General features: G+C 31.7%; 2 protein-coding genes across 2 annotated transcripts; one reads left to right on the top strand and one right to left on the bottom strand.

The window, feature by feature from the left end:
* The first annotated feature begins 344 nt into the window (after positions 1–344).
* LOC148238418 (uncharacterized) lies at positions 345–4119 on the top strand. The gene is made up of 4 exons (XM_088202803.1): positions 345–627; positions 3484–3636; positions 3697–3795; positions 3858–4119. Exons 1-4 carry the CDS (start codon positions 504–506, stop codon positions 3995–3997), a joined length of 516 nt encoding a protein of 171 aa, XP_088058929.1. The 5' UTR covers positions 345–503; the 3' UTR covers positions 3998–4119.
* Arpc2 (Actin-related protein 2/3 complex, subunit 2) lies at positions 4111–10582 on the bottom strand. Its single transcript, XM_088202697.1, has 7 exons — positions 10417–10582; positions 10023–10216; positions 9772–9958; positions 9572–9707; positions 6183–6267; positions 5908–6109; positions 4111–5843 (listed from the first exon to the last, which is right to left on the bottom strand). The coding sequence occupies exons 1-7, from the start codon at positions 10488–10490 to the stop codon at positions 5816–5818; spliced, it is 906 nt and encodes a 301-aa protein (XP_088058823.1). The 5' UTR covers positions 10491–10582; the 3' UTR covers positions 4111–5815.
* Positions 10583–13298: the final 2716 nt, after the last annotated feature.

The following is a 13298-nucleotide window of genomic DNA, read 5'->3' as shown; positions in this document are numbered from 1 at the left end:
ATTATGGTTTCTTTAAAAAGGATTGTAGTTTGAGATTGAGAAAATTCTTATTTGCAGGTTAGATACCTTCAGTTTACTGTTAAAATTTACTTTGGAGATGTTTAGATACAATATAACATCAAATAATGTTACAATCTATAGAGCAGGAAGCGGAAGATAATACTATAAAATTCGCACCAATTTATGTATACATATTATAGACAAAATGCTATTTTTTTTCATGGATGAAATCCACGTTTTTCGTATGAGGTGGAATCTTCATCTTTTAAATATACATTTTTACCAACATCGACTCAAAAATTGCTTCCGACTGTGACTCCGACCCCGCAGCCCTGGTATCGATCGCCTTCGTAGCTTAGACGGAGCGCATTCGGGGTTTGAAAATAAGGGAGCGGCAATTGAACAGGTGCGGCCGGTGCCACTCCTACTCCATAAACAGCGTAGGACGGTCGCTCGGGGACTTAGCTTTCGGCGAAGTCGCTGAGATTTGCGAAACGGACGACATGGATGTGGTCGAGGGTATGCTGAAAGGGGCGCAGGAGCCGGCGTGGCTCGAACAACCGCTAGTGGGCGACCTGCGAGCCTGGCAAATAATGTTCATTACGTTCGCCTCATTTCTTGGATTAAGTAAGACTTTATCAATTTCCCCTCCCCTTTCATTTTTAAAACTAGCTCATGCACGAATTGTATCGTTTAATTGTTTTGTTAATATTGCGCGAACAACATTTTATATGTGTATTATATTTCATTATTTTAATAATGTCAAGTCCATAATTATGTCATTTAACTCAATATGAAAGCATTATAAATAGAATGTCTAAAACGCAACTTTTATAATTGACGTTCATTTCTCCAATTTATTTAATTGGGATTTAATTTATTTAATTTGAGTTAAGAATTATTAAAATAAATCAATAATAAATAATCGTTTAAAAACTTGTACACACAAACTGCGCTAAAGTAGGGCGGGTCGCGCTTTAATTTAGGCCTTAACGACGAAATAGTCGACCATTATAAAAAAATATTATTCGACCCCTTTTTTAAAATGAGCAAATCGATAAATGCTTCCTTAATGGCTAGTAATTAAGAGTTGGATTTTAAATACTTTTTGTGATTACAATAAAGTGAGCGAATAATTTGTAATTATAGCAGACAGATCTTAAACAGTCTAAGCCAGTGTTTCCCACGGTGGGGCGTACGCCCCACCGGTGGGGCACCACGCCTCAGAGGTGGGGCACCACGCTTCAGAGATGGGACACCACGCTTCAGAGATGGGACACGTTGGAAATTATCAAATATTCCACATATAAATATAATTTGCTCGTTCACGACTAAATATATCCACGTGCGTAGGATTTCTTAAAAATTGGATTTATACCTGCTGGGCATGACGAATGCCTACCTTTTTGTCTTCTGTGTGAGAAATCCTTTACCAATGAAACAATGAAACGAGGTCGTCTTGAAGTACATTTGAAGGCGAAATCTTAAAGAAAAATTTGGAAAACGAACAACATTAACAAATCTATTTTGTGCAGAAACTGCAAGTATTGATCGTTTTCTTGAGGCTAGTTACCAAACTTCATTGCTCATCGCTAAATGTGGAAAAACCATACTATAGGAGAGGATCTAATCAAGCCATCAATATCAGCATTTCTTAAAACAGTTCTACAACAAGATGATAAGCTCGTGAAGGCTATGTCCTCTCAGCAACACTACTGTTTGCAGAAGAATAGACGAATTGATTGAAAACGTTGAAATCCAACTTGTTGAAAAGCTGAAAACAAGAAAATTTTCACTACAAATGGATGAATCAACTTTGAGAGACAGTGAAGCCGTGTTGCTAGCTTACGTAAGATATATTGATAAAAGAGAATTTGCAGAAGAAATGGTATTCTGCAAATCATTAGAAAGCACCACTACCTCCAAAGATATATTTAATAAGCTAAAAGAATATTTAGATGTTAAAAATATACCAATGAAAAATATAATATCTTGTGCTGCAGATGGTGCCCCCAATATGATGGGAAAGAAAAATGGCTGCTTAAAATTAATGAAAGACGAGAATCCAGATATGACTGTGGTGCATTGTGTTATTCACAGGGAAAACTTGGTGGCTAAATACATTTCACCTGTTCTAAATGAGGTACTAAATTCCGTTATAAAGTGTATCAATATGATTCAAACTAGTGCTAAATCTGAGCGTCTCTTCAAGTTATTTTGTGAAGAACAAAATGCGGAACACGTAAGACTGTTACTTCACACTGAAGTAAGATGGCTCTCAAAAGGAAATTCCTCAAAAAGATTTATGGAATTATTCGATACCCTTTGTGATTTTTTAAGCAACCGATCTGATATGAAGTTTTTGATGACGGTCGACAGTAAAGCATTTGTAAGCTATTTAACTGATATATTTGAAAAATTAAATATTTTAAATAGCCAACTTCAAGGATCGGAGAAAACACTTGTCGATGCAAAAGCAAAGATATTTGCATTTACCACTTTTATCGAATTATCTAAAAAAAATATTTTTAACAACAATTTTGAAAAATTTTACTGGCTCCAAAAATGTGAAGTGACTGATAATGCTAAACGTGTTATTTTGGACCATCTGCAAACTTTATCAACTGATTTTAAAGAACGATTTGCTGATTTAAAAGAGATACATTTTCCAGCTTGGTTGACACAACCAATGCTGGTAGATATTTCAAAGGAAAATTTGTATGAAGAAGAACTTTCGGAAATGCAAAATGATGATTCGATTACAAATTTATTCAATATAAAAGAAATAATGGCATGGATGTGCAAAGAAACTAACACAAAATATCCTAATATTACTTTGCATGCTAGAAATTTATTATTACCCTTTCCATCATCTTATTTAGTGGAATGTGGTTTCAGCGCCATAAGCGATTTACTCAATAAAAAAAGACATCGATTGAATATTACAAATAGAGGGGACTTAAGACTGAAATTAACCAAGTTAGATTCAGATATAAAATTTTTTTGTAGCAAACGTAAGTGAATTTAATAATTTAATAATGGATTAGGCATTACCATTTTATTTTATTTTACTTACATTTTTAATTTGTATTTTGTAATTATTTCAATATAAGATTATAATATACGTTTTGAAAATTTACCTACTGTTTTATTAAAAAAGATGCCGGTGGGGCATATGACTTTTGAAAAGACTACGGTGGGGCATGGCATAAAGAAGGCTGGGAAACACTGGTCTAAGCAGTTTGCCCCCACTAAAAAAACTCGACGCTGAACGCAAGAATCAGATAGATTTTGTGTGTATATATTCTATAAAATAATAATATTGTTGTTCTTTATATCGATTCGAGAAATTTTATTAAAGTATATATACATAGGTATATACCTAAAATATTATTTTTCACATAAATTTACTCCATTCTTGTATTTAAGAGCGATTTTTTAAATTATAATGATTTGATCTAACATTTTTAATTACCTCTAAAGTTATAGCTCTGTGCTGCTGCATAAGATTTCGAGTCCCTCGCACCAAGCAACAGATAGAAGCAGATTATCAACGTCGAATCATAACGAAAAAGTTTCGCCAGCAACTCGAACGTATAAAAAATTCACAAATGGATTCGATCGATTTGAAATCTGGTAAGATCAAAAACGCCACAACCGAAAGAGCTATATATAAGATTTTTATTGATATTTTAGCACTCGATCTTATAAGAGCGGACTTCAAAACGGAAGAGTACGAGAAAGACCGACAGCAGAGCGTCTCTTTGATCAGTTCCATAGTATCTCCGGGTCAAAGTAGTGATCGTAATTATCTTCTCCTTTCAAACATTCCTCGATAATTATGTAATCAATTTTAGGTTCTGATGAAGCATCGTTAGCCGAGAAACGTCCCGAACCGCAAAAGCAAGGCGAAGGAGTGAATCTCGGTAAGAAATTGATTGCGCTCGTTCGTCTATCTAAGCAGAAGCCGGATGAAAAGACGAGCATCGTCTGTTAATTATTCAATTCATATTATCGGCTCGTTGATATACGATTATAAATGTTACTATATAGCTTTTTAAAAATTAATGTTATATTTATGTGCAATGGTTGTAAAATAAAATTACAAAGTATTAGTCATTTTCATTTTAATTTTGCATATACATATGTATATATATACATATTTTCGTAATCGGCGAATAAAAATAATATTTATATAAAAATTAAGAATAATAACGCTAATCTTACATTCCGATGATTGACGATTGTTTCATATCCGAAAGCTTTCAGCGAGCGGTTATAATGCAGTTATAAAATATGCAAGATATTTTCCAATAAACGATATACAAAAAATAATGCGTTAATAATATGACGATGCAAAAGTTCAACACGGTTTTAATCTTCATTAAAACAATAGCGATTGGATAAAATAATTATAATAAAATTATAACCAACGTAATAACTAATCTTTTAGACCGTAACAATCCGACTAGACGTTCCGGTTGAACTCGCCGAACGCGATTTATAGAAAAAAAATGATATAAAATACAAAATTATAAATATACATCAATGTAGATAAAAATTAAAACTGACATTTAAAAAATTAAAGTTGTTTAACATTAATATTGTCGTTTGCAGCTATTCAATAATTGACATCGGTCAACGTATAACTTCTTAAACCTTTTACAAATGATATTCATTTAAATAATCAATATTTCTGTTATTTTTGCGATAATAAATACGTTAATATTTTTGGATGTTCGGTGACAAATTACACAAAACGATAATAATCATTATATAGTTATATATTTATAAAAATAAAACATGAACATACCATTCAACGGTAAAAATCACAGAAAAGACAGTATTACGACATTACGATTATAAATGTTCAACGATTGTTAATATTATCGTATCTTAGAGAGAAACGAAAGAATCATAGTAATTATACAATATTCACAATTATATTTTCTTTTCTTCTAATACTCTATTATACATTAGGAAAAGCTTCATATCGCAGTTCACAATTCAATACGAATGGAATGATCACTGAGAGATCGACTGAGTAATTTAGTAAAATCTCTATCGGAAATTTCATCTAGACGGAAATAAATTTTTGCAGAATGCGATTTAATTATAATCTGTACAGAATAACCTCAAAATTACGCTACTTTCGACTGCTATAATATCGATGAGGTAAGTACATTTAAAATGTACGAGTTTTAAATATTGCAGTTATTCAATTCACCGCATACTACTTAAGAGCGTATATACATTTAAATTGCACAAAAATATTTGAAATTAATTCATCAATAATCATCGTCGTTAAGAATTAAAAAAGAGTGATTTAAATAAAACTAAAAATAAAATTAATTTCTGATATTGAATTAAAATATAATAAAAGAAACACAATTTATATATATTTCAAATATTGAAAAATGCGATTCAAATATATATCTTCATATTGTACACTTACATCTTCAATCTATATTATAATCACGCAATAATGAAAATAAATGCGTTCTGTGCTTTTAAACATATCGATCAGGTTATATAAAAGAAAAAAAAAGCGAATAAATCTTGGAAGTGTAATCGATACGGCTGAGTAGATAGAAAATAAAATATAATATATATTAATTTGCTCAATAAATCAAACTATGATAAATTTGAGCATATTCCAACATCTTAACATTTTTACACAATTATTAAACAGTTATGCCAATTACAATTTTAGAGTAACGTTTTTAAAGACAGGCTCAGAGGCGAACCCTCCGATGGATGTGTTCTTTGTTTTTTAAAGCCAGGAGCAATTTTATTAGATTACTTTTGTACACGTTCAATCTTTTCTCACAAAAGTTCGACCTCTGAAAAATGAAAAATATTTATTATAAAACAATATTAAACTGTATATATTTAGTGGCGACATACGTGATAGTCTTCTTCTCCACGTTTTTGGGTTCGGGGCGAGCTCTGTTTAAAACTTTTAGGAAGTCTTGCGTTTTGGCACGCATTCGGGAGTGTATATACGCCTTAGAACATTTGATGTGGTAGTGAAGATAGTCACGGAACATGTGCAATAGATCTATAGTGTTGTCTCTGGCGTCTGAGCATGTGTGCCGAGGGAATAGAACTAGAATAATGAACAAGAAATAAGTTCTCCGTTGTTTCACATTCGAATCTTTCGGGTTAGATTAATCACTTACCAAATGTAACATAGCCGATATTATCGCCGACTTTAGCGTCAGTATTTAATAATTCTAAAGGAGGTTCCTTGTGAGAAAATAAAACCTGAAACAATAACAACCATATTAGTGTTGAAGTTATATTCAAAATAAATTCTTTTGCACTTATTTTTTACAATTATGGGTTAGTACTAAGGTAGCATCAATAGATATATCCATATTATTTCAAAAAATTAAAAAAAGCCATAGTTGAAAATATCGATTCTTGATAGAAAAAATGAAATATTCTGGAGATTGTAGTTTATTATGACAAAATGACTAAATTTAATGCAAAAATGGTAAAATACCAAATTATCGGTAGTATAGCATTAACCCTTTGATTGCAGATTAGATGTCATTCTTTTTGTAATACGTTAACACCTAATGCGCTGCACTTTTGCGCGAAGAAACACACATACATTGAACGAAAAAAGTGGCAAATAATCGCAATTTTCAAATTGTCATATTACTAAAATTACGCTACCGATTATTATAAAATTAGGGTGTGGGCACTCAACAAATACAATATCTATGAGAACTTTTCGGTCGCAAATATTCAATTTACGCAAAATGTTTGTCAGCTTAAGGCATAAAAAGATAATTCAGAATACGAACATCACATGTGTGACTATCATAGAATTTGTCAGCATCGGTTCTAAATGAGATTTCGTTATGGTGTGACATTTATATAAATCGATTAGGATAATTGAAAAAATTGTAATGTGTTAACCCGCCGTTGGTCGCACGGCGGCGCAGTGCTCACCCTATCGGTTTTTTTTGTATGAAACATATTAACTTGCGGGTCCCTCTACTTTTTAAGAATGATGTTTTCTTCAATATTGCAGGCTCAAACACGTGTTTACTAATTTGATATACATTTGGTTTTGCGTATTAGTTGTGTTATATCAAGGATCGAGAGAGAACGTTATTTACGCGGGTTAGATTCGTGCTGGAAATTATATTTTTTGGTAGTTTCTTTTTATTATTATTTACTTTTTTGTTGTGATTATTTTGTTTTTAATTTATTTTATAAATATATTTTATTTAACTCTTTTGATAAATAGTATAAAAAAACTATTTTGAAATTTTTTTCGATTCCTTAGATCAGGGTTTCCCAAACTTTTTCAGCGACGGAACACTTGGCAAATCCGAAAATTTTGGCAGAACACTTAGCTTATTTTTTAGGCTGGGTAATTCATAATAAAATAAAACATGTTATTAAAGAAATGTTATTAAATTTTAATAACCATAAAAATACAAATAAATAAAACTCCTAATGACTGATGATTTTGGGTTCTTGAATAACAATTTTTTTTATATCAGGCACAATTTTGGTTAGTTGTATTTTCATATCTGCCGTCGCATGGAGTATATTTCTGTATTTTGTTTTTGTTGCAATATACTTAAAAAATCCCACTTCGCATAAATACGTCGTGGAAAACGGAAGTAAACAAACCAGAGCTTGTTTTGACACCTTGGGGAACTCTTCAGTCAGACTCGCCCAGAAATCATTTAATGGCTGATATTTTTGTTTCAAATCAGAGTCATTAACTAAATTCTCATAATCCCTTAAGCCCACTGGTTTTACTGTCACGGAAAATGGATTCCGAACCCAGGAATCGTCCTTACTAGTTTTCGGAAAATATTCCGAAAGAGTTATTTTCAAGTAATATAGGTGTTCTAAAAATAATTGTGAAACTTTTTTATCTACTTGAAAATTCAATTCATTTAAACATTCATATCCAAGACAGGAAAACAATCAAAATTATTAGATTCAACCGATAAAATCTGAAATTGTAATTTTTTATCAAAAGATTCAATTTTATCTCTCATATTAAAAATTGTAATACTTTTTCTTGTAATTACAAGTTAACATCATTTCACTTTGTAAAAATATCCGCCAGATATGCAGATGTATCAACCAGGAAGGATTTGTTAAAAAAATTATAAAATGATGTTGCAAATTATTTTGTGCTTTCAAGAAGACTAATAATTCATTTCGAAGTTCATAAAGTCTTAATAGTACTTTTCCTCTGGATAGCCATCTCACTTCAGTATGTAATAAAAGTGCTTCATGTTCACTACCCATTTCATCGCACAAAATTTTAAATAATCTGGATTGAAGTGGTCTAGATTTTACATAGTTTATCATTTTCACGGCTACTTCATAACATTTTTTAAATTTGTAGAAATTTTTTTAGTCAAAAGTGCATGCCTATGCAAAATACAGTGACTGCTAGTAGCATATCTAGTCACATAAATAAAAATCGTATAACAAGCACTAATATCGTATGATTAATTAACAAAAAAAAATATTATTTAAATACGATCAAATTTTAAAGTTAAAAAAAACAACACCGACTTATGAAACTTTTCCCTCCAGATTTTATAAACATCAATGTTGAATATTTAACACATATTTTCAAGCTTTTTTATCAGATTTATGAACAATTTTTATGTATTAGCAAGACTAACAATTTTTTTAATCTACTCTAAATTTTTGTGAAATATCTATTTAGGCTCCGCGGAACACCTATTTTGGATCCGCGGAACATAGTTTGGGAAACCATGCCTTAGATAATTTAAAAAAATTAAACAAATTTATCGCAAAGTTTGCCAATAAAAATATAGCAGTATTTAGGAGAGAAACCTGACACTACGATAATTCATCACCCAGAACCAAGTGAATAGAATCGTCCAAAATGTATTTTTTGCCCTAGGAAAAAATCGCAAAATCACCATCAAATGCCACATGTGCTATAACCCAATATGCAAAGAACATTCATCGGCATTATGTCCAGATTGCATAACTAAGTATTTAAGTAATTAAGATCAAAAATAATATATATTTTTTCATGTTATTTTTAAAGTTTTAAGCATATATCTAAAATATTATATTTTACTTTTAAAATATTTATTATTTTATTTTTCTTCTTTCGTTATGTAAATAAAAGTTTTAAAGAATTTATTTATTTTATATATACAACACTAAAATAAACCAAAAATAAAAAAAATAATAAATATTCGATATTTAAACTTAAAAACATAGAGAACTGAGAGGCGGCTATTCGCTCAGGCGCGACCAACACATTTAAAAACACAGTTAAACAGAGCAAATAGCCAAAAAATGATATCGCTAAAAACACATTTACCGGTCGGCGGTGTAAGGGTTAACAATTAAATAGTTTTTTTTAAGTTGTACACATTGTTTTGGTTATAGATTTTTAAAAATGGCTTAGAAGATGAAGATCCAACTTATGCGATGATACTTCCAATGTCCCCGAGAATGAGATCACATAAATTGTCTATTACTGTTTACGATTCCAATTGAAGATATTTTTATTAGGTGAAATAATTGGTCAAATGAATACCTGAGGGGCCGTGTGCGACGCTCTTCTTCCTTCTTTCAATTCCTGCATGAACACCTTTCCGATGACGACGTCATCTTCGTGTTTGAAAATAGTCGAAAACACAACCGTGACACGATCGCTTTGAGCTTCTACATATCTAAAATGAAAATCCATTATTATTTTTAGTATATCGCTATAAATGAATCAATTCTCCCACTTACAAAGTCTCATCTTGTCTATAGTTGATTACGGCTCTCTTGTTGCCCGTTTGTCCCTCTTCTTGAAATTGAAAATAGCGTTCGAAGACAGACGCGAAGCAATTGCGTTTTAATAAACCCACCTTTTTCACAATCTCCTCCCAATTGTCTGGGATATTTTCTAAATCCAATAATACTGATACATTATAACCTGAAATATAAAAACGTTTAGGAATAATAATTAATAACAAGAATTGAAATTGGATAATGCGTACCGTTCTCGGGTTCGATGAGCAGAGGTCCGTATATCCTTTTCAAGAGTTCGTCGGCGCCGTGTTCCAATAATTGCTTGTAGAATTTAAGCGATATACTAACCCTAACTTTGGTTTTATCACCGTTTAAATTTGAAATATGAAAAAGAACACCGTCGAAGTCGGCCACGGTCACATCCGTCGTTTCCGGCTTTAATCTGGAACAAAAATCAGTGAGTCATTAGCGGCGATGTGACAGTTGGACGGAAGGTCACGAAAGTATGGGTCGAATAGAAGACGCAGGGCGTGACTCGTGACTGGAAGATAAGAGTCGGTTGATAAGGTCCCCGGAAGGGCGTAGAGGTAGAGGTAGAGGTAGAGGTAGAGGGCGAGGGCGAGGGCGAAGGCGAGGGCTCACTTGGCGAGGGCGTTGCGGTATTTGACGGCCAGCGTCTCCTCGACGATGCGGTTGTGTATCTCGAGCAGAATCATGACGAAGCTCGGATGCGATGTCACCGTGTGCCCGGCTCACGCCCGGCTCTTGCCCGGATCGCGCCTGCCGCCGGCCGCAGCGCTGCGACGTTGCCGATTCGCGAGCTGGCGCTAACGCGTTCGAAGCTAGCAGGCGGAGCTAACGAAAAACAATAATAATAATAATAATAATTATATTTATTATCAATCTTATAATCATTATTTTACTAATTCAAATATTTTATATTATTACATATCTAATATTAAATATATATGAAAATTATCATGGAACTAATTGCACAAGATGATTTCTCATTCGGAATATTACTCACACGAAAAACGACTTGAAGAAAAGTATATTTTCTAAAGAAAGATATATCATTTCAATACTAACATTATTCAATTCATTGAAATAAAATATTTATAAACAATTTTTTAATAAACGTTATTTTTCAGACCACAACAATCTAAAGGTGTTAGTTGAATTACAACCACGAAAGAAAATTCGAAAGCCTGTAGAAAAGCTATGCGTGGTTGCAGTGGTCCAACAAAACTAGATCACTTCAGTACAGATAGTATTGTAAAAGGAAAAAATGAGTGAAGCACGAAAAATATCACTATTAGGTTTGTTTAGGATTTCTTTTAAGCAAAAGAAATGATTTAAACGGGTGATAAAAATTAATATTTCATGGTTGGGCAAAATTTTGGAAAAGGTGAAGAAAAAAGTAGTAATCAATAAAAGATTTTTTTTATTTCGCAAAACATTTTTTGGGAACAGCAATCGGGATTTAGAAAAAATATTTCACAGAGATTGCATTACAAGTAGTGATAAATAGTTGGTTGTTGGCCAAGGATACGAACAAAACCAATGGAGCAGTTTTCTTGCATTTGAAGAGAACTTTCGAAACAATAGATAGAACACTAATGTTGAATAAACTTTAGGTATAAGTTAAATGGTTTTAAAATAGTTAAATATTTATTTAAAAAGGAGAAAGTTAATAGTTATATAAAAGTATGGTTATTCCAAAGAGAAAATAATATCTCATGGTGTTTCATGATAATATACTAACGGACTAAAATGTACAATATCAATTTAAAATTAAAACTAATAAATTATTTACCTTCAAGATCATTGCAAATGCTCTAGGATATAACATGTTTTTGGTAATTCTATTTGGCGCATATACAAACAAATCACTTGGTTTTCCTATACGGGAGCATGCAACGTATAATTGACCACAAGAAAAACATATATTCTGATTTGTTTATTGTTATTGCAAAATCCAGTTTATTTGGATATTGCAATAACAATAATCTGTTGGAATCATTGGTATGCGTGGTAGCAGCGCATCTTATCCTTCTTATGACACAAAAAATAAAGCCAAGGAACAGTACTATAGAAAAAATATTACAATGATGTTTGTTCCACCGGGTCTAGAGACAAACTGGCCTCAAATACACAACTAAAAAAAGGTTATTTCGGATTTTTTAGATCTTAGGATACTGAGATGTGCTCAGTTAGAATGCAGAACGCTGGTGAAAAATTCGCCACGACTTTTTTGTTCATTTTGAGATGCTGAGATCTATCTCGGCCAAACCAGTCCAACCTAGCACAGATTAGACCGGGATTGTTTCAGTTTTATACTGACGGTTCCAGTTTCACAAAATTTTCGACATGGACTTTTTTTTAGCTCTGCCAGTATTCCACTATCCAAACACATTTTAGTATCCCAACATGTAAAAATTTTCGAAATAACTTTTTTTTGTCCCAGCTTAGAGTTTCATAAATATGGTAAGCCTATATTTAATGATATAACAAGTTTCTATTTAAAGTGTTGTTTTCTTGCTTTTAAGTTTGAAAATGTATTTTTAATCTTAGATAAGTGTAGTGTTTGGGTTGAATCTTGTTTTATCTCAATCTGTTAAGGATACAATGCGGTTTTTCAAATATATATCATTTTCATAATTTTTTTGTAAATCTTCAAGAAGAGTATCTCTTCTCGATTGTGAAATACAGAAACGTTTTCCTGCGGCTATTACATTAGTAGAATTTTAAAGATGGTTTATAAATTCAGAAAAGAATTAATAATAATATTTGATCAAATAATCGAAGATGAAGATCAATGGGATTCTAATGCTGTGATTAATGCATAAGCACTTAGACGCTATCTACAAGATTTAGAATTTAATTTCTATCCCATTCTATTTTCACCCATATTTAATTCTGCCGATATTTTGTTTGATATTTTTAAAAAAAAACGTTCGACATATATTATTGTTCAAGTGAAATAAAAAAAAATTGTGGAATTTTTGAATAACAAATGAGAAGATTTTGACCCATTATGAGACAAAGTCAGGATTGAGGAGTTACATAGAGAAAGAAATCACGTTGATAATATAGGTCTGAAATTGAGGTATAAAGCTCGATATTCCGAAATACTTTAAACAATTTCCACGAATACTATCGATCGTTTTAAAGATATTGATAATTTAAAATTTATGGCACTTTTAAACGTGACTAAATTTAAGGAATATGCAAATTATTTTCCAGAAACAATTTTTGATTGTTAGCTCTTGCATTAATATTGATGCACTTACTCTATATCAGAAAAAGTAACATTGCTTTCGTTTGAAATTCGCTCGTTTCAATTTTTTTTAATTCATTCTTTAATTATGGATGAATTGGGTAAATGGCGCCCCCTTCGAAACTTGCACTCGTACCGACCCTACATACACTTTTGAATGTCACGAAGACTAGTTGAAAATGTAATACAATTTCATAAAAACTATCTCAGATACTAATAGAATTTATTTTAATTTAAATATACA

This window comes from Plectrocnemia conspersa, unplaced genomic scaffold (assembly GCF_051122295.1).
Source record: "Plectrocnemia conspersa isolate PC_06_02 unplaced genomic scaffold, ASM5112229v1 ptg000001l, whole genome shotgun sequence".
Lineage (NCBI taxonomy): Eukaryota > Metazoa > Arthropoda > Insecta > Trichoptera > Polycentropodidae > Plectrocnemia > Plectrocnemia conspersa.
The sequence above is the reverse complement of the archived record's forward strand: the minus strand, read 5'-3'. Positions and strand labels throughout refer to the sequence as shown.

Coding starts and splice junctions, on each gene's coding strand:
- LOC148238418 (XM_088202803.1), top strand. CDS start 504: ATGGATGTGGTCGAGGGTATGCTGAAAGGGGCGCAGGAGCCGGCGTGG. Junction 3,637..3,696: donor TTCGATCGATTTGAAATCTG/GTAAGATCAAAA, acceptor TTGATATTTTAG/CACTCGATCTTATAAGAGCG. Junction 3,796..3,857: donor CATAGTATCTCCGGGTCAAA/GTAGTGATCGTA, acceptor AATCAATTTTAG/GTTCTGATGAAGCATCGTTA.
- Arpc2 (XM_088202697.1), bottom strand. CDS start 10,490: ATGATTCTGCTCGAGATACACAACCGCATCGTCGAGGAGACGCTGGCC. Junction 9,708..9,771: donor TATAGACAAGATGAGACTTT/GTAAGTGGGAGA, acceptor TTTTCATTTTAG/ATATGTAGAAGCTCAAAGCG. Junction 5,844..5,907: donor GTGGAGAAGAAGACTATCAC/GTATGTCGCCAC, acceptor TTCATTTTTCAG/AGGTCGAACTTTTGTGAGAA.